This window comes from Oncorhynchus kisutch, linkage group LG13 (assembly GCF_002021735.2).
Source record: "Oncorhynchus kisutch isolate 150728-3 linkage group LG13, Okis_V2, whole genome shotgun sequence".
Classification (NCBI taxonomy): Eukaryota; Metazoa; Chordata; class Actinopteri; order Salmoniformes; family Salmonidae; genus Oncorhynchus; species Oncorhynchus kisutch.
Window position 1 is genome coordinate 60,753,477 of NC_034186.2, and position 19,033 is coordinate 60,772,509.

A 19,033-nucleotide genomic window follows, 5' to 3' on the forward strand; every position below is an offset into this window, starting at 1 on the left:
ATTATCATTTTTTCTAGATTATTCTGGGCAAGGGCAAGAGAGAGAAAATGATTTGCTTTCCACAGAATCCACTTAGAGCTGGTGGGCTTCATATCTGTCTGGACGGGAAATTGTCAGTGGATCTCCTGAGGTTGACCTTCATCCTGTCACCTTCAACTGAACTAATGAGACAATATACAGCAAAACTCTAATTTACTATTTCCCCCTTTCCCATCATAAAATTAAGACTAACAAGGAAGGGTAACAGACAAACACAGCTCTATCAAATAACCATCTGCGTTTGCGCTGAGGCGATGAAACAAATCTGTTTATTTTCTCTGCTCTAATCGATTGAAATGGTCAGACAACTGAGTCAAAACATTGAGATCAATAACGTACTGTGTCTTATGTAGGGAAGGATGTCTCTCTCTCATAGCAATTATTTAACAATGTACTGTATAGTCATTTAAAATAGAGCCCAACTCAGAACCACTGAGATTTGTATGTTGTAGCAGACTGAATAGTTTTTTTGTCATTTCATGAAAGGCTATGGGATATTGCTGAATCAATCCAAGGCAATAAGGCAGGTTAAATAGGTTTTTAATCATTTCAAAATGCAAAAAGATTATATTTTACAAATAAGATAGCAAAACAACAGACTTAACTATAGATGTGTACATAATTTACATTGTATTGGAATTTTGGTTTGTGTGTACCTACACAACAAGTGTACATGAAAGAAGAGTGGCATATTTAAGTAGCACTAATCCACAGGACTAGATACAGCCATAAAGTAACCTAGAGCATGGAAATGTCCATGACCTACATTTGACATTGTACAAGGTACTGTTCGCCATTACAGTTCATCATTGTTTCTTGAATGGCGAGTGAGATTACTCAGGCACATATTTTCAATACCCTGTGATCGATTAACATTCAGGAAAAATAAACAGTGTGAGGTTACATGAATGTTATACAGTTATATTATCATTGAAGCATTGTTGCTGATTGCAATATCTTACCAAATTATACAGTATAAAAAGAAAATGACTTGCTAAAAATAATCTTGAATTCTCTGTATTTGATGTGTTCGAACTATCTTACTTTGTTGTAAAAAATAAAATGGAAATAGGATTTAAAGCTTAAAAGATTGTTTATAATATGACATGGAATTGGATACATTCTCATGTACAGATTAGAATTTCATCACCCGCTGGACACTGTCAAATTCTGATAACTAAATAATACTCCTGTCCCCAAAACAACATGAATTCTCATAAACTAGAGGCTAGTCAAAAAGTGAGCCATGAAATGTTACTGTACAGTGAAACTGATTTATCTACCGTATTTGAATATAGCCTAGTACAATATTCTATACATCTATTATAACTATATAACTACAGTCATGTGTTTGCATATTATTATAGTTTCATAGAGCCTTATGCAAATGGTGAGTATGCAGTCTCTGAATGGATCCTATGTGGATAAGCATAAATAGTTATCCTCAGGTCAGAGGGCAATTCTTGCTTGACCTGTATTGGCAAGTTGACACATGATATCCACACTTACTATACATCAGATCCGCCAAGCACACCAGATATGAGTGAAATGAAAGTTGACACTTTAAGAGCATTCCTTATACACATGAACATGTATAATGTTTCATATCATCATGTTCGATTTGTAGCACTGTAATTGTAATGTTGAATAAATACTGACACCATTTAAAAAAATTGACAACAGAGTTTAAATAAACCAGTTTCTAGACAACCACTGTTCATTATTTTCTTCTACAAGATATTTAGGATGATATGTATAATTTCAGTATGTTAAGGGTGCACTGAGGATCTAGCTTTCTGAAGGCAGGCAGTGTCCCTGTGTCCCTGTAGAGCCTTCACCCTCAGGGAGTGACACAGTCAATGTGTCCCAAGTCCTCTCCCACATAACCTTAGATAAGCTTCATGGTGAACTTGCCAGCATCACCTCCACCCCCTCCTCCTCCTCCTACACCCATTGAGGTACGGGGCACATAGTCGATGGTGGCTGTGTGTTTGATTTGCCCCTTGCTCTGGCTCCAGAAGAACATGAAGACGAAGCAGATAGCCACTGAGCTGAGGAAGGACAGGAAGCCCATGGTGGTGGCGATGATCAGTGTCTTGGCATCAAACGGGTACTGGTTGGCCACCTGGGCAGAGGAGTTGGCAGTAGGGGCGTGTGAGGACTCTATCCAGCCTTCATCGGTGAAAAAGGGCATGGTGCGGTTACGTGGGAAACCCTTCACATAGAGGCTGACGTACAGGCTGTCGTTGCCAGCTGCGTTGCCCGCTGTGCACCGGTATGTGCCGCTGTCCTGAACCTGGGCATAGCGTACCTCTAGAGTCCCATTGGACAACACCCTGATGCGCCCTGTAGTGGAGAGCGGAATCCGCTGGGCTGACAACCAGGTAAAGGAGGGAATTGGGTCACCGTCCGCCTTGCAAGAGAAGAGCACCGTAGTGCCCTCCTCCACCCTGACCTCCTGGGACCTGCGGTCTACAATTCGGGCCTGCCGGCAGGTGAACAGTCTCGGAAGCTCTTTCTCTGAGAAGTCCCGGAATTCCCGCTCTCGCACCATGTCCGGGGTGGAGCAGGTGGGTTGGCGGCCGTCAAAGTTTAGGCGCTGTCGCCGGCGGACCACCCAGAGCAGTCGGCAGTCACAGGCCAGGGGGTTCCCATCTAGCCGCAGGACCTGCAGATTTCCCACCGAGTGGAAGGCACTCTCCTCCAGCGTGCTGAGCTGGTTGGATGTCACGTTGAGCAGACGGAAGTAAGCCAGCCCCCTGAAGGCCCCTGGCTCGATGCGGAGCAGGTTGCCCCCAGCTAGGTGCAGTTCCTGCAGCCGCAACAAGTCCCCCAGTAAGTTACCTTGGATGGCTGTGATGGGGTTGTAGGACAGGTCCAAGTAGCCAAGGTAGACCAGGTGGCGCAGCACCTGGTATGGGACAGCACTAAGATTGCAGCTGCTGATGACCAGCGAGGTGAGGTTGAGGCCAATCAGGCTGTTGCTGGCCAGGGTGTCCAGCAAGGGCCAGTGGGAGATGACGAGGCTGCGCAGTCGATGCAGGTGGCGGAAGGCATTGTTGGGCAGCGCCGAAATAGTGAGGCGGAACATGCGCAGCCGAGTCAGGCTCTGGAGCTGGGACAGTGCCTCGGTGGGGATGGAGGTCAGGTTGCTGCGGTCCAGATTGAGCTCCTGCAGGTTCTGCAGGCCGGTAAAGGCCCGCTGGGAGATGAACACCAGGTCATTCTCCCCAGCCTCCAGCTGGTGCAGGCTCACCAATTCACGGAAGGTGTAGTCCAGAAAGACTAGGATCTCGTTCTCACTCAGGTCCAGGAAGCGCAGGCTGGGCAGTCCGGAGAAGACCCCCACAGAGATGATCTTGAGGCGGTTGCTCCTAATGCACAGGGTCTTGAGGTTCTGCAGGCCCTGGAAAGCCTCCACTTCAATCATGGCGATGACATTGTCACTAATGTCCAGATCCTCTAGCTGGGTCAATCCAAAGAACTGGCGACGACCCAGTGTCTTCAGCTTGTTACGAGATAAGTTAATGCGCTGGGTGCCACTAGCGAAGCCCTGAGACACAGAAGTCAGCTGTTTGTCAGAGCAGTTCACATCTAAAGTCTCAAGCCGACACACACACCTGGCAGGGCAAGGCCAGGGGAAGTCCCCTGCTGACACACCCAATAATCCACACTGGAGCAAGATGCTCCATGCCCCCCATCGGACAACAGACTCCACAAACATCTTGCCTCCTGCCTAAAAAGGGAAACAAAAAGGGCACAAGTTATGAACCGATAGCTAAAGAACAGTCATGCTTACTTGCAATGCCATAACAAATGAAAACAAAGGTATGAATATATTTTAGTACTTGTTAAGGAACTTACCGATTTACTATGAGGATGCAGGTTTTCATAACCAGTGGTGGTCAAGTTGGGATCAGACTTGAGTTAAGTCTTCTATAAGAGATGATGTTCTGTAAAAAACATGTCCTTGCAAATGGCCTAGAGAGACAAAAGAGACAGGAATGAATCTTCCCCCTCCCAAAAAAACATAAGCAATGATTCTTTGTAGCATTTGTAAATCGTGGATTGCAAATGCTAGATTTATGGACAAAGCATGAGTTTCCAACATTTTGAGATAAACCTAACAAAGTGGTGAATTTGAGTGTGGAATCAAGAGAATAAAAAATGTATAAAAAATTATTATTAACATCAGAGCATAATTAGGGTACTATTTAGAGCAGATTTCATAATTACTATCGGCCTACATCTCTGTTTAATACTGATAGCATCTCTACTAATTGATTACCAAATAATAGATCCTTTACCACTTGTACTCTGCACCTTATATCCTCAGTCTAAGCTGCAGGCTAAAAGGTAGTGGTACGGTAATGAAACATACGCCCATGACTGTGCCCCCATCTTGATCTGCACAAAAAAAATCCTCATTAGTGCATCCAGACCTATGCTTACTGATTCTAAAAACCCTGATGAAGGCCAGTTTGGATGGGAGCTGTGCCCCCTGGCCAGACATCTGGATTAGGCAGGCTATCTGGGGAAGGGCCAGTGACACGTGACATGTGAAGGCAGATGTGCACACGTAAGCGATACAGGACCAAGTTGAGAAGGTTGAGTAGGGAATAGTCAAACATTCCCATGGAGGCATATCATACATACCCCAAGAAACAAAAAGATTTTGTCGTACTGTGCAGCCGAATCTTCAATTAATTAAGCAGGACAAGAAATTAGGGAACATTTTCCACTACACTGTATTAAAAGGGATAGTTCAAGATTTTTTTCCTTCTATTTACCCAGAGTCAGATGAACTCATGAACACAATGCTAGCAGCTACTGTAGACTTTCAGTCATTGCACTAACGCTAATAAGCAATAGCTCCAGAAACTACCTTTGACTTCCTTTAAACTGCACACAGACACATAGATTTTTTCATTTGACTCTGGGTAAGTAGAAAAAAAGGCTTAATTGACTAAATCTCTAACTATTCTTTTAAGTACAAATATATAAAATATAATATGACATACATTTCAGCAACATCTGTGATTCAACTACGGTACAAATCAGATTTTGGGAATGCTTTTAAAAAGTTTTAATCCTGATGACGACTAAAGCACTAACTCTTACACCGACACAAATGCCAAAAACATTAGTCGTAACTGCAACTACATGTAGATCTACAGTAGACCTCAAACACCAAAGGGCAACATCGAAATCAACCACATTAAAAGCAGTGCTACTTAAGTAGTTTTTGGGGGTATCTGTACTTTACTTTTTATATTTTTGACTACTTATACTTTTGTTTCACTACATTCCTTGTTTCACTACATTTTCCGACACCCAAAAGTACTTGTTAAATAATAGTGAAGACATCAAAACTATGAAATAACACATATGGAATCATGTAGTAAGCAAAAAAAAGTGTTGCACAAATCAAAACCTATTTTATATTTGAGATAATGCAAAGTAGCCACCCTATGCCTTGACAGCTTTGCGCACTCTTGGCATTCTCTCAGGTAGCCACCTGGAATGCATTTAATTTAACAAGTGTGCCTGGTTAAAAGGTAATTTGTGGAATTTCTTACCTTTTTAATGCGTTTGAACCAATTAGTTATGTTGTGACAAGGTAGGGGTAGTATACAGAAGATAGCCCTATTTGGTAAAAGACCAAGTCCATATTATGGCAAGAACAGCTCAAATAGGCAAAGAGAAACGACAGTCCATCATTACATGAGGACATGGTCAGTCAATGCAGAACATTTATTCAAGTGCAGTTGCAAAAACCATCAAGCGCTATGATAAACTGGCTCTCATAAGGACCGCCACAGGAAAGGAAAACCCAGAGTTAACTCTCCTGCAGAGGATAAGATCATTAAAGTTACCAGCCTCAGAAATTGAAGCCCAAATAAATGCTTCAGAGTTCAAGTAACAAACACATCCAAACATCAACTGTTCAAAGGAGACTGCGTGAATCAGACCTTCATGGCTGAATTGCTGCAAAGAATCCACTACTAAAAAGGACACCAATAATAAGAAGAGACTTGCTTGGGCCAAGAAACACGAGTAATGGACATTAGACTGGTGGAAATCTGTCCTTTGGTCTGAGTCCAAATTTGAGATTTTTGGCTCCAACCACTAATTGAGTACTAATTGATTACCAAATAATACATCCTTTACTACTTTTACTCTGCACCTTATATCCTCAGTCTAAGTTGCAGGCTAAAAGGGATTGGTACGGTAATGAAACATACGCCCATGACTGTGCCCCATCTTGATCTAAACAAAAAAATCTGCTGTGTCTTTGTGAGACAAAGAGTAGGTGAATGGATGATCTCTGCATGTGTGGTTCCCACCATGAAGCATGGAGGAGGTGTGATGGTGGTGACATTGTCTGTGATTTATTTAGATTAAGGCACACTTAACCAGCATGGCTACCACAGCATTCTGCAGTGATACGCCATCCCATCTGGTTTGCTCTTAGTGGGACTATCATTTGTTTTTCAACAGGACAATGACCAAACACACCTCCAGGCTGTGTAAGGGCTATTTGACCAAGAAGGCGAGTGATTGAGCAGTGCATCAGATGACCTGGCCTCCACAATCATCCAACCTCAATCCCAATTGAGATGGTTTGAGATGAGTTGGACTGCAGAATGAAGGAAAAGCAGGCAACAAGTGCTCAGCATTTATGGGAACTCTTTCAAGACTGTTGGAAAAGCATTTCATGTGAAGCTGGTTGAGAGACTGCCAAGAGTGTGCAAAGCTGTCATCAAGGCAAAGGGTGTCTACTTTGAAGAATCTCAAATACATCATATATTTTTATTTGTTTTTGGTTACTACATGATTCCATATGTGTTATTTCATAGTGTTGATGTCTTCACTATTATTCTACAATGTAGCAAATAGTACAAAATAAAGAAAAAACCTTGAATGAGTAGGTGCGTCCAAACTTTTGACTGGTACTGTGTGTCCATGCATACACCATGAAGTTAGATTGCAGTCAATGGTCATGACCTAGGGGTCACAAAGAGACTCTTTTCTCTGTGTATATCAATGATGTTGCTCTTGCTGCGGGCGATTCCCTGATCCACCTCTACGCAGACGACACGATTCTATATACTTTCGGCCCGTCTTTGGACACTGTGCTATCTAACCTCCAAACAAGCTTCTATTGGTAAATAGCCCACCCTTTTCACCTACCTCATCCCCATACTGTTTTTATTTATTTACTTTTCTGCTCTTCTGCACACCAATATCTCTACCTGTACATGACCATCTGATCATTCACCACTCCAGTGTTACTCTGCAAAATTGTAATTATTTGCCTACCTCCTCATGCCTTTTGCACACATTGTATATAGACCCCCCCTTTGTTTTCTACTGTGTTATTGACTTGTTAATTGTTTACTCCATGTGTAACTCTTTGTTGTATGCTCACACTGCTATGCTTTATCTTGGCCAGGTCGCAGTTGCAAATGAGAACTTGTTCTCAACTAGCCTACCTGGTTAAATAAAGGTGAAATAAAAAAATAAATAAAAAATGACCTAGTCTGTCAAATTAGACAGTATCAGGAATCTAGATTCCACAGTCACACGGTATCATATTCCTCTTTATTTATGCTAAGTACATTCTAACAGGTAAAAATAGTATTCAATTTCAACTATTGTTCCGATTGAAATAGTTGTTGTTGAGGAAGCTGCTGAATGAAGTCTGTCCTGAGTGGTAAGGGTATTGGGTTTGTTTTGTTGCCTGATTGGCCGATATGATGCAGCCGTAAACCTTTTGCATAACACAAAAACCCAGCCGTCCAAACCTGTGCAGCGGCCAGCTCTTATCTAACAGACAACCACAACGCCAAATGCAAACAATATCAAAGCCAACCTGATGTAACATCCACTCAGACAATCCCATGGCAGATCCAGAAACCATGTTTGGTGTTTGGGTTGGTCCCCACTGTTCCTTAATTCTTTCAAACATTTGGACTTTCCCACTCAGCTCTCCCCCATCATCACACAAAACTCATCAAGTCCGCTCAGCTGTCATCGTGTTACATCAAACTGTGGACAGATGTCAGAACATTCTGAGTGTCAAAACAGTGACCTTGCAGTGCGTGCCTAGCTACAGAATCCCCATTACTGACGCCATTACTGTGGCTCAAGAGCCTCCTTCTCATTTTGACATGACCCGCAGCAGAAACAGAGCAAAACAACAACCCCAAACTAAGTTTAATCTGTTTTTTATGTGATTCATTGTTTTTAAGGGACATCTGCTCTGCAGCCTGCCTAGTATTTCCCAGAGCCTTTGGTCTTTCCTACCTCAAGACATATTTTTCCCAATCAGTACTGGCAGGAACACTTAGAGATTATAGGCAAAAAGACCCAATTGAACCGGTGCATGATGTCTAGCTAGGGGCCGCTTTGGATGGGCCACGAGAACAGTCTTATCTTCATTCACTGGCAGACTTTTCCTCCCCTCCCCACATTGGTCACTCTCTATATCACCATGGGGTTAGAAAGAGAATGCATAATGTAAGCCAGGCTACACTTTGACACTTGCCTAAGTGCTATTCTTAGACCAATTAAGATGGCTGAAATGAAACAACAGCACAGACCTGGGGGCCCAGGTGTGTGTTACACTCTGTTGAAAGTGTCTCTGTGTGTATATCTGTATGTTTTTATATGCTAGAAAGACATTGTTTATTGCTCCTGGCACCTGCCACAGTGTACCAGCCCCTGTGATATGCACCAGAGTTCTACAAGCGTGTATTAAAAGGTTTGTGAGCAGAACAGCTGCTAGGCTGAGGGGGAGAGAATAGCAGTGCTCTTCAGAATGCCAGATTCTTTTTCCATTGGGTCTGCCAGGAAAAGGAGAAAGGGCTCGTAAACAACCTCAAGTCAAGCGAGCCATTTCTGATTCAATCACTTTAAAACATTTTGTAAAGACAAGGTATATCTCAATAATATTGCATGTAGGGAAGCCATAAAGAAGAGTATGTTTGTCTGACTGTAAGCTTGCAACTGTGACAAATATGATTATATTAACTGTGTGGCACTATGCCCACATTTGCGATTGCATTTGTTTCATATGGATTAAATGTGTTTTATACAAATGCTTTGTGTGTATTTGCAACTTAAAGGTCTGTGGGTTTGGGGGAGTTTTTGGTCTTTGTATGGTGGAATGTGTGTTTATGCGTCGGTATGCTTAGGGTTAAGCGTTATGCATTTTGTGTGTGTGTGTGTGTGTGTGTGTGTGTGTGTGTTCTGAATATTTTTGTATTTACACTCTCACTCTGTCTCACAGGCAGAGGCAGAAGTGGGTCACTGTGACAGCCCACTTAAATAAATTTGGTTCCAGAGACACTGTTCCGTTGTGTTGCAGGGTGCACTATATTATAATTCTTTATCAAGGCAGTCAGTTAAGTCACTGCTCACACAAAGTGCACTATCTGAAAAATTAATAATAGCACAAATAAATTAGAAAAGTTAATTGGTTTCAGTGTAGCACAGATGTGACATGCCAAATGAGGTCGTTTTAGTTAATAGCATGGACTGATTGAATCCATCGAGGTACAATGAGAGAAAGAACAATGTCTGACAGGAGGAGATAGATGGTAAACAAGGGTTCCAGCAAGCACGCTTCATCAAAAGGTGCTGGATTCTTCTGAAGGTGGACTTCAGCGGTCAGGAAATGTTCTGCCTATGGGGAACATACCAAGAATAAATAACAGCGGCCAATTATACCATTTGTGGATTACATTGGGCCTCTGTTACAAGGTCTCCTTTAGGCTACACTTTCATTAGAAAGTCCTTCCATTTTCAGCATACCCTCTCTGCTTTCACTATTCCAAAACAGCTTTGAGAGGACAAAGATATCAACCTCTTGAAAGAGAGCCACAACAGTTTGTTACAGGTTGTGTTTTTCACAGAAAAACAACTAAACTACATAATCCTCCACACACACACCACTGGACAGGTGGAGCTTTTTCCCTTTGGCACACTTACCGGGCTGCTTGCTAATCTGATCAGAGCCATCCACAATCCTAAATTGATTCCAATAAAGGTAACCTGCTATGGTGGTGCTAAAGCTATACTGTGGGTCAAATCATGTGGAATGGTAATAAAACTCACATACTGTACTCTCTGGGTACAGCACATACTGGGGTTGTTCTCTCATCCAATAAATGTGATAACCGCGGTTGAGTCTAAAATAATACATCATCAAATAAAGGCTCCAGAGACACAGAGTCCATTTCCTTGTGACCTCAGAGTAAGTATGCAGGTTTTTTGCTCAAATAGATTGGTTGGCAAGTTAACAATGAAGATTTATTATAATGCTGTGATGTTGTGTTTACATCATTGATTATTTTAATAAGTCCTCTGATATGCAGAAACACTACGGAATTTAGTTGAACATAATCAAATTTAAAGGTGGAATGAAAACATGAGTAAATATTAGTCCTAGTCCTTTAGCACCTCTCTCATAACCACTGCAATGATGAAAATAAGTAATTTGCTGGTTTGACATGAGCCCAAGTGTATTGCCATTTAAATATTCATATTGTGACTTTAATTATGTATGCATAACAACAATCGTTCCAAATGGGTATTGTTTGAGGCTAATGATATGGCATTAAAAAAAAGAGAACGACAGAAACAATCCTTTGAAACGGTCAACCCAGGACAGAGTTGGTGTGAACATAATACATTATCCTCCATAAACAGAGGGGGATACATGAAGAAAAAAAAACGATTTGCCTTGTGTAAGTTTAAGAAATATTGCCTAGTATCTTGTCATTCTGTGACCAAAAACCCACATATCTTTAAGATATTTAAAAACAAAAATTATGAAAGTTCACAGAAGTAACAAGTAAAAGGTAGACCAACCAGTTAGTTCATGTTTTTACTGATAACAATTTGGTTCATTATTTATTAAGTGATTAAATGAAGTGATTATTCTGTTACCAAATCGGTGAAAAAAGAATAACCAGAATATCTGTAACAGGCTGACTGCAACTGAATGCCTACAATGGGAATTCATAGTCAGAAACCACAGTTGGGTCACCTGATCCTGTCCTCCCTTCCACTGGCATACTGTTATGTTCAGCTCATAACTGTTTTGTTTCTGTCACGTGGTGGTTAAAGCAAGAGTTTGAAAACAGTCTGGATAACCCACCTCTTACTGACACCCACCCACTGAGCACTGACCTACACCGGACATCCATGAAAAGTAGTTGAAATTTGGTCAGCCCAAATCTGAACCAATCATAGACGTCTGTTTCACAAGTTTGGACAGCACAGTACAGTACAGCCCATCACAGTATAGTACAGTACAGAAAAGTAGGTCAGTGCAATACAGTAATGTACCGTAGAGTTCAGTACAGTAGAGCACACTAGAGTAGAGTACAATATAATTTACTCTAATGTACTGTACTGAAATGTACTGAACATAAAAATAAGATAGCAGTTTATTAAAACTTCTTCAGGATAGGTGGGTCCCCCACGGGACGGTTGAGCTAACGTAGGCTAATGCGATTAGCATGAGATTGTAAGTAACAAGAACATTTCCCAGGACATAGACATATCTGATATTGGCAGAAAGCTTAAATTCTTGTTAATCTAAATGCACTGTCCAATTTACAGTAGCTATTACAGTGAAAGAATACCATGTTTGTGGAGAGTGCACAGTTAGGAACTTTTAAAGTTATTAACACACCTATTAGGCACATTTGGGCAGCCTTGATACAACATTTTGAACAGAAATGCAATAGTTCATTGGATCAGTCTTTCTTTAATCAGCTCTAATGTGTTATATTCTCTTACATTCCTTTCACATTTCCAAACTTCAAAGTGTTTCCTTTCAAATGGTATCAAGAATATGCATATCCTTGCTTCAATGCTTGAGCTACAGGCAGTTAGATTTGGGTATGTCATTTTAGGCAAAAATTGAAGGGTGTGATCCTTAAGAGGTGAACAGTGCAGCTCAAGAAGAGTTAAGAAATTATTTACCAAATAAACTAAAGTAAAAAAATATATAAAAAGTAACACAATAAAATAGCAATAATGAGGCCATATAAAGGGGGTAATGTACGGGGGTACAGGTAGGTCGAGGTAGGAGTGAAGTGACTATGCATAGACAATAAACAGCGAGTAGGAGCAGTGTACAAAACAAATGGGGGGGGGGGGGGGGGGGTCAATGTAAATAGTCCAGTGGCCATTTGATTAATTGTTCAGCTGTCTTATGGCTTGGGGCTAGAAGCTGTTAAGGATCCTTTTGGTCCTAGACTTGGCGCTCCGGTACAGCTTGCTGTGCGGTCGCAGAGAAAATAGTCTATGACAATTTTTTGGGGCGTTCCTCTGACACCGCCTATTATATAAGTCCTGGATGGCAGGAAGCTTGGCCCCCGTGATGTAATGGGCCTTACGCACTACCCTCTGTAGTGTCTTATGGTCAGATGCCTAGCAGTTGCCATACCAGACGGTGATGCAACGTGTCAGGATGCTCTTGATGGTGTAGCTGTTTGGACCATGATAGTTTGTTGGTGATGTGGACACCAAGGAACTTGAAACTCTCGACCCGCTCCACTACAGCCTCATCGATGTTAATGGGGGCTTGTTCAGCCTGCATTTTCCTGTAGTCCACGATCAGCTCCTTTGTCTTGCTCACATTGAGGGAGAAGTTGTTGTCCTGGCACCACACTACAAGGTCTCTGACCTCCTCCCTATAGGCTGTCTCATCGTTGTCGGTGATCAGTCCAACCACTGTTGTGACATCAGCAAACTTAATGATGGTGTTGGAGTCGTGCTTGGCCACGCAGTCGTGGGTGAACAGAGAGTACAGGAGGGGACTAAGTACACACCCCTGAGGGGCCCCAGTGTTGAGGATCGGCGTGGCAGACGTGTTGTTGCCTACCTTTACCACCTGGGGGCAGCCCGTCAGGAAGTCCAGGATCCAGTTGTAGAAGGAGGTTTTTAGTCCCAGGGTCCTTAGCTTAGTGATGAGCTTCGTGGGCACTATGGTGTTGAACGCTGAGCTGTAGTCAATGAACGGCATGCTTGGCAGTGTGCCAGTGTGCGCATGTGACAAATACAAATTTGATTTGAAATAAAAAAAGTTCCCAGAAATGTTTCATACGCACAAAATCATATTTCTCTGAAAATAAAATGTTGTGCACAAATTTGTTTACATCCCTGTTAGTGAGAGTTTCTCCTTTGCCAACATAATCCATCCACCTGACCGGTGTGGCAAATCAAGAAGCTAATTAAACAGCATTGTCCACAGCACAGGTGCACATTGCGCTGGGGACAATAAAAGGCCACTTTAAAATGTGCGGTTTTTGTCACACAACCTGAGACATCTGTGACATTGTGTTTTGAGGGAGCGTGCAATTGGCATGCTGACTGCAGGAATGTCCACCAAAGCTGTTGCCAAAGAACTGAATGTTCATTTCTCTACCAAAAGCCACCTCCAACATCATTTTTGAGAATTTGGAAGTACGTCCAACCAGCCTGACAACCGTTTGCTGATGTCAACGTTGTGAATAGAGTGCCCCATGATGGCGGTGGGGTTATGGTATGGGCAGGCATAAGCTACGGACAATGAAAATGATTGCATTTCAAGCCTCAGGCCAATTGTCATGCCAGTCATCCGCAGCCATCACCTCATGTTTCAGCATGATAATGCACTGTCCCATGTCGCAAGTATCTGTACACGATTCCTGGAAGCTGAAAATGTCCCAGTTCTTCCATGGCCTGCATACTCAGCAGACATGTCACCCATTGAGCATGTTTGGGATGCTCTGGGTCGGCATTTACAACAGCGTGTTCCAGTTTCCACCAATAGCCAGCAACTTCGCACAGCCATTGAAGAGGAGTGGAACAACAGGCCACAATCAACAACCTGATCAACTCTATGTGAAGGAGATGTTGCGCTGCATGAGGCAAATGGTGCTCACACCAGATACTAACTGGTTTTCTGATCCACACCCCTATCTTTTTTTAAGGTAGCTGTGACCAACAGATGCATATCTGTATTCCCAGTCATGTGAAATCCATAGGGTAGGGCCTAATGAATTTATTTTAATTGACTGATTTCCTTAAATTCTTTGAAATTGTTGCATGTTGTGTTTATATTTTTGTTCAGTATATATTTAATCTCTGATGTTTATTGAAAACAAATACATTTGCAGAATGAGAACTTGTCCTTCAAATACATCGTTACAGATGTTGGTTAGCTAGCTAGCACATTTTTGCCATATTAGCATTGACATGAAATCAGTCAAAACACCTCAAAACAAGACATGGTATCAAGAACAACATACAACTAGCTGAAACAACTCCCCTCATGGCAGTTTCTTATCATTATTGCTAGCTACCTGGCCATCCAGAATCACAACAACACACTGCCTTCTGCCCCATTAAAGTGTTTGCATTGTTTTTGTGAGATCTGCTAACCAGTCTATAGTACCGATCAGGGACCCATGATGTCATTCTGTTACCATTATTCTGTTACCATGTGTTAATCCACTTCACTATAGTTCAATAACCAAAATGTATATATATTTTTAAACTCAAGGTGCCATACACTACATGACCAAGAGTATGTGGACACCTGCCCGTCGAACATCTCTTTCCAAAATCATGGGCATTAATATGGAGTTGGTCCCCCTCTTCTGGGAAGGCTTTCCATTAGATCCTTCAGGGACATGCTTCCATTCAGCCACAACAGCATTGAGGTTCGGGAACTGATGTTGGCTGACTAGGCCTGGATCACAAGCTGTGTTCTAATTCATCCAAAAGGTGTTCGATGGGGTTGATGTCACGGCTCTGTGCAGGCCAGTCAAGTCCTTCAAAACCGATCTAGACAAACCATTTCTGTATGGACCTCGCTTTGTGCACAGGGGCATTGTCATGCTGAAACAGGAAAGGGCCTTCCCCAAACTGTTGCCACAAAGTTGGAAGCACAGAAGCATCTCAAATGTAATTGTATGCTGTAGCGTTAAGATTTCCCTTCACTAGAACTAAGGGGCCTAACCCGAAACATGTAAAACAGCCCCAGATCATTATTCCTCCTCCACCAAACTTTACAGTTGGAACTATACATTGGGGCAGGTAGCATTCTCCTGGCATCCGCCAAACCCAAATACATCTGTCGGACTGGCAGATGGTGAAGCGTGATTCATCACTCCAGAGAACGCGTTTCCACTGCTCCACAGTCCAATGGTGGCGAGCTTTACACCACTCCAGGCAACGCTTGGCATTGCGCATGGTGATCTTAAGCTTGTGTGCAGCTGCTTGCCCATAGAAACCCATTTCATGAAGCTTCCGGCAAACAGTTATTGTGCTAACGTTGCTTTCAGGGGCAGTTTGGAACTCGGTAGTGGGTTTCAACTGAGGACAGGTGATTTTTACTTGATATGCGCCTCAGCACTTGGCGGTCCCATTCTTAGAGCTTGTGTGGCCTACCACTTTGCACCTGAACCATTGTTGCTCCTAGACATTTCTACTTCCCAAAACAAGCACTTACAGTAGACCGGGGTAGCTCTAGCAGGGCAGAAATTTGACCAACTGACTTGTTGTAAAGGTGGCATCCTATGACGGTGCCACGTTGAAAGTCACTGAGCTCTTCAGTAAGGCCATTCTACTGCCAATGTTTGTTTATGGAGATTGCATGGCTGTGTGCTCGATGTTATACACCTATCAGCAACGGGTGTGGCTGAAATAGCCAAATCCAACTAATTTTAAGGGGTGTCTACATACTTCTGTATATACAGCATATCATAGCTGACACCCCATTATTTCTGCAGACATCTTTGAATCTTAATTCAGTCATTTTTGGACAACGTGGTAACATAAAACACTGATGGAGATTTCACTGTCATTCTGTTACCAAACTTTACATCTGCACTGTTCTTTGAATAAATGTATTTTTTTTTAATGTTCTGTGGAAATAAAAAGTAGTCCTTGTGCATAGACTTGTATGGTTTGTTTAATTTTGAAATCAATGTTTTTTGTTTGGCATACTATTAAAGTGTCGTCTCACCACCATTATTTTACTGTGGAATTGCCTTGATGTTAATCCCCTGGACTATAAGAGTCAAATTGGAGCAGAATGGATGAAAGTGTGCAGGGATCTGTGGCGCATTCTTTCGGGTTCAAAGGGCAAGGCCATGCGGGTAGAGGGGTCACACTCCCACTTTAAAAATGGGCATATCTTTTTTTATAATTGGGGCCACATCTTAAAGGTGCTATATGCAGAAATCGTTCTGCCATTTCCTGGTTGCTAAAATTCAAATAATTTTAGTTTACGTGACAAAACAAGCAATGGATAGAGAATTATTGTACCATCTAAACCTCTGTGAAATATATTTTCAGTAACCAAAAATATTGTGTTTTCAGCTCTTTGAAGCTGGTATACAAAACTGAAAGTAAAAGATGCAAAAACTAAACTTAATGACTTAATAACCCACATAGAACATATCTACCGCTTCTTAGACTTCCTTTCAATGAGAATGATAGACCTATAACCCACATTTCTATGTGAATTTGGTCAGGTCGCCCAAAATGTTATGTATTGCATCTTTAACGATTAGATTTATAAATAGATATGTATTTTTTAGTGCCGTACTAGTTAGTGCAATACTAACAAGTAATTGTTCAAATATATCTTTAATGCAAAATAATGATTAGTGCTTGATGAGTCACAGCTGCCCAGCAACGAAATAATGCATCTTAATTGTATGCATTTAATGACTCCCATATTCCTCCATGACACATCTTAAAAGATATGGCCGTTTTTATAGTGGGAGTGTGACTTCGTTACCGCGTGACCTTGCCCCAATCATTTTAGCTAAGCTTACTATTAAGGGCTGCAGATGAAGCTAAAAGTTGCAGCTGAGCAACCCGTCAAAATAGATTCCCATTCCTAGATTGTTGGGACTGTATAAGCAGCCCTGCCTCACAGAACTTTGAAATGAAGAACAAGTACATTCGAAATATTAGCTTTACACTTCGGTAACGATGACCAAGCAAAACAAAGAAGGCACTGATGAAAAATACTTTCTTGCTTGACCCAGATCAGGTCTCGTTAATAATTAAAAGTCAGGATAAATCAGTCCCCTAACAAGGAGACTGAAATACTTCCTGTGCATAAAGCACCTCCTGATTAAAGTGCCTATTTGGCCAGTCACCAAAACGTACTCTTTGGCACTCAGCTTTGCCAGTCGCACTTCATTGTTGTGATATTCGCCTTCTCTCTGGCTGGGGGGAAAAAAAGAAGAAAAAAAATCTACAGGCTGGATAACATTATTGTATCTTTCTCTCTCCCTTGATGAATTATAATTGAAATGTTAATTTTAGTTTATCAGGCTACAGATGAAAATCAATTATGAAATTGAAAATATATCATAAACGTCTAGTTATCTAATTATACATTTTAATGGATATTCTTATGATTGGCTCATCCATCAAGAACATTTACCATGCTCAATCAGGATTGCTTTAAATGTTTTTTTTTAAATGGTCACCACCGGAAAAACTTAGCATCATGCATACACTTACATCTGAAAATAAATCAAGTAGTCTAGCCTTTGCTTCTTTGACAATATAGCGTAGCCAACCCAGGTACTGTATTTTTATATATTTATATATATTATGTGTTTTTGTTCCTTCCATATTAGGTTGTGGACCTGTTCAAATGTTGTGTCAAAGGAACAAAATGGAAATGACAGTCACCATTTTGGCACTTATTGTGGGATTAAAGTCGAAAGCCATGTCAAGAACTCTTTGATCAGGTCTCTGTCCAGAAGCCCACGTTGACCATAAAACTATTACATGGGGTCTGAATTAGGCTGACCCATAAATCAATCGGCGACAACACAAGTTTGCTCCTGGACGACTGTCTTGCTTGAGTTTCCAGAAACAAACAAGTATGATGTAATTCACAATATGTAACGTTACAAAATATTGTTGCCCACAGGTGCTTAGTTCATATTATTGACAAGTAGCCTACAATGCAGATTGGTAAATCAGTAGCCTAGTTTATGAACTATGTCTCATATAAAAACACAATTTCAAAATCAATTAGGGTTATGGTTACACAATTTAAAATGTACACTGAAAATGGTATACAATGAACGAAAACTCACCAGCTAATGACTTCAATGAAACGTTGATAGTACAACATTTCCATATTTTACCCACAACTCCAAACGTTCGGGTTCCTTCTCGCCTAAGCTTTTCGTTCGGTTGCTGGTTGATTTATCATGTTTTACAATACTTTAAAACATATGCCTTGAGACCTCACAAAATTTAATTCGTCCTCCTTCATTAATTTCTTCTGATTACTGCACCACCCTCGGGGAGTAGTAGGATAATTACGCTACGGAAAAGAATTTAGGTCGACTACTTTATTCTCTTCTGACGCTATTGAAAGCCCGCCTTCTTGCCCCTGCTCGTGCTCTTCTGCGTGGTAGTGATGCTCTTGCTCAAGTCGCAATCGCATCCCACAGAAAAATATCACAATTACCTCAAGCGAACTGGAGGAAAGTAGCCTATAGGTGTGAATCAACGAACCAGTCAACGACATGAATGAAACACTTGTCCATGAGGACAGAGAGCAACGGCCAAGTGTGCAACAACGGGTTCATAGTAGGCTACCATTGATGCGCGAATATGGTGGCGAAATCCCTGAGCTCTCAGCATTCTGACAGGATTTGTGATTTTATCCACTAGACTGATTGAGTTCTGGAAATGATCCAGGACAGTACATTACTATCGCGCTAGGTAGGCCAATATTTGGGAATGATGGGCAAATGTGCACTCTGGTCAGCCACATTTTTTGACTTAGGCAAGACACCAGCTGGTTAGAAAATAAAGAAATATATAGAAATAAAAAACTATAGGGCAATCACAGACTAAATTCATCTCCTTCAGTGTTAGGTTGGAGAGTCCATGCCTCAAAAGTGTTCATACAAATGCATGCAATCATTCGTGGATTTGCCCC

At 41.6% G+C, this 19,033-nt stretch overlaps 1 protein-coding gene across 1 annotated transcript; it reads right to left on the reverse strand.

Annotated features, from left to right (window-relative positions):
* Positions 1–562: 562 nt before the first annotated feature.
* Positions 563–18,525, reverse strand: lingo4b (leucine rich repeat and Ig domain containing 4b). The gene is made up of 3 exons (XM_020498075.2): positions 18,177–18,525; positions 3,904–4,020; positions 563–3,775 (listed from the first exon to the last, which is right to left on the reverse strand). Exon 3 carries the CDS (start codon positions 3,761–3,763, stop codon positions 1,928–1,930), a length of 1,836 nt encoding a protein of 611 aa, XP_020353664.1. The 5' UTR covers positions 3,764–3,775; positions 3,904–4,020; positions 18,177–18,525; the 3' UTR covers positions 563–1,927.
* Positions 18,526–19,033: the final 508 nt, after the last annotated feature.

What these genes read in the sequence shown, in the direction of transcription:
- lingo4b (XM_020498075.2), bottom strand. Translation starts at nt 3,763, where the DNA reads ATGTTTGTGGAGTCTGTTGTCCGATGGGGGGCATGGAGCATCTTGCTC.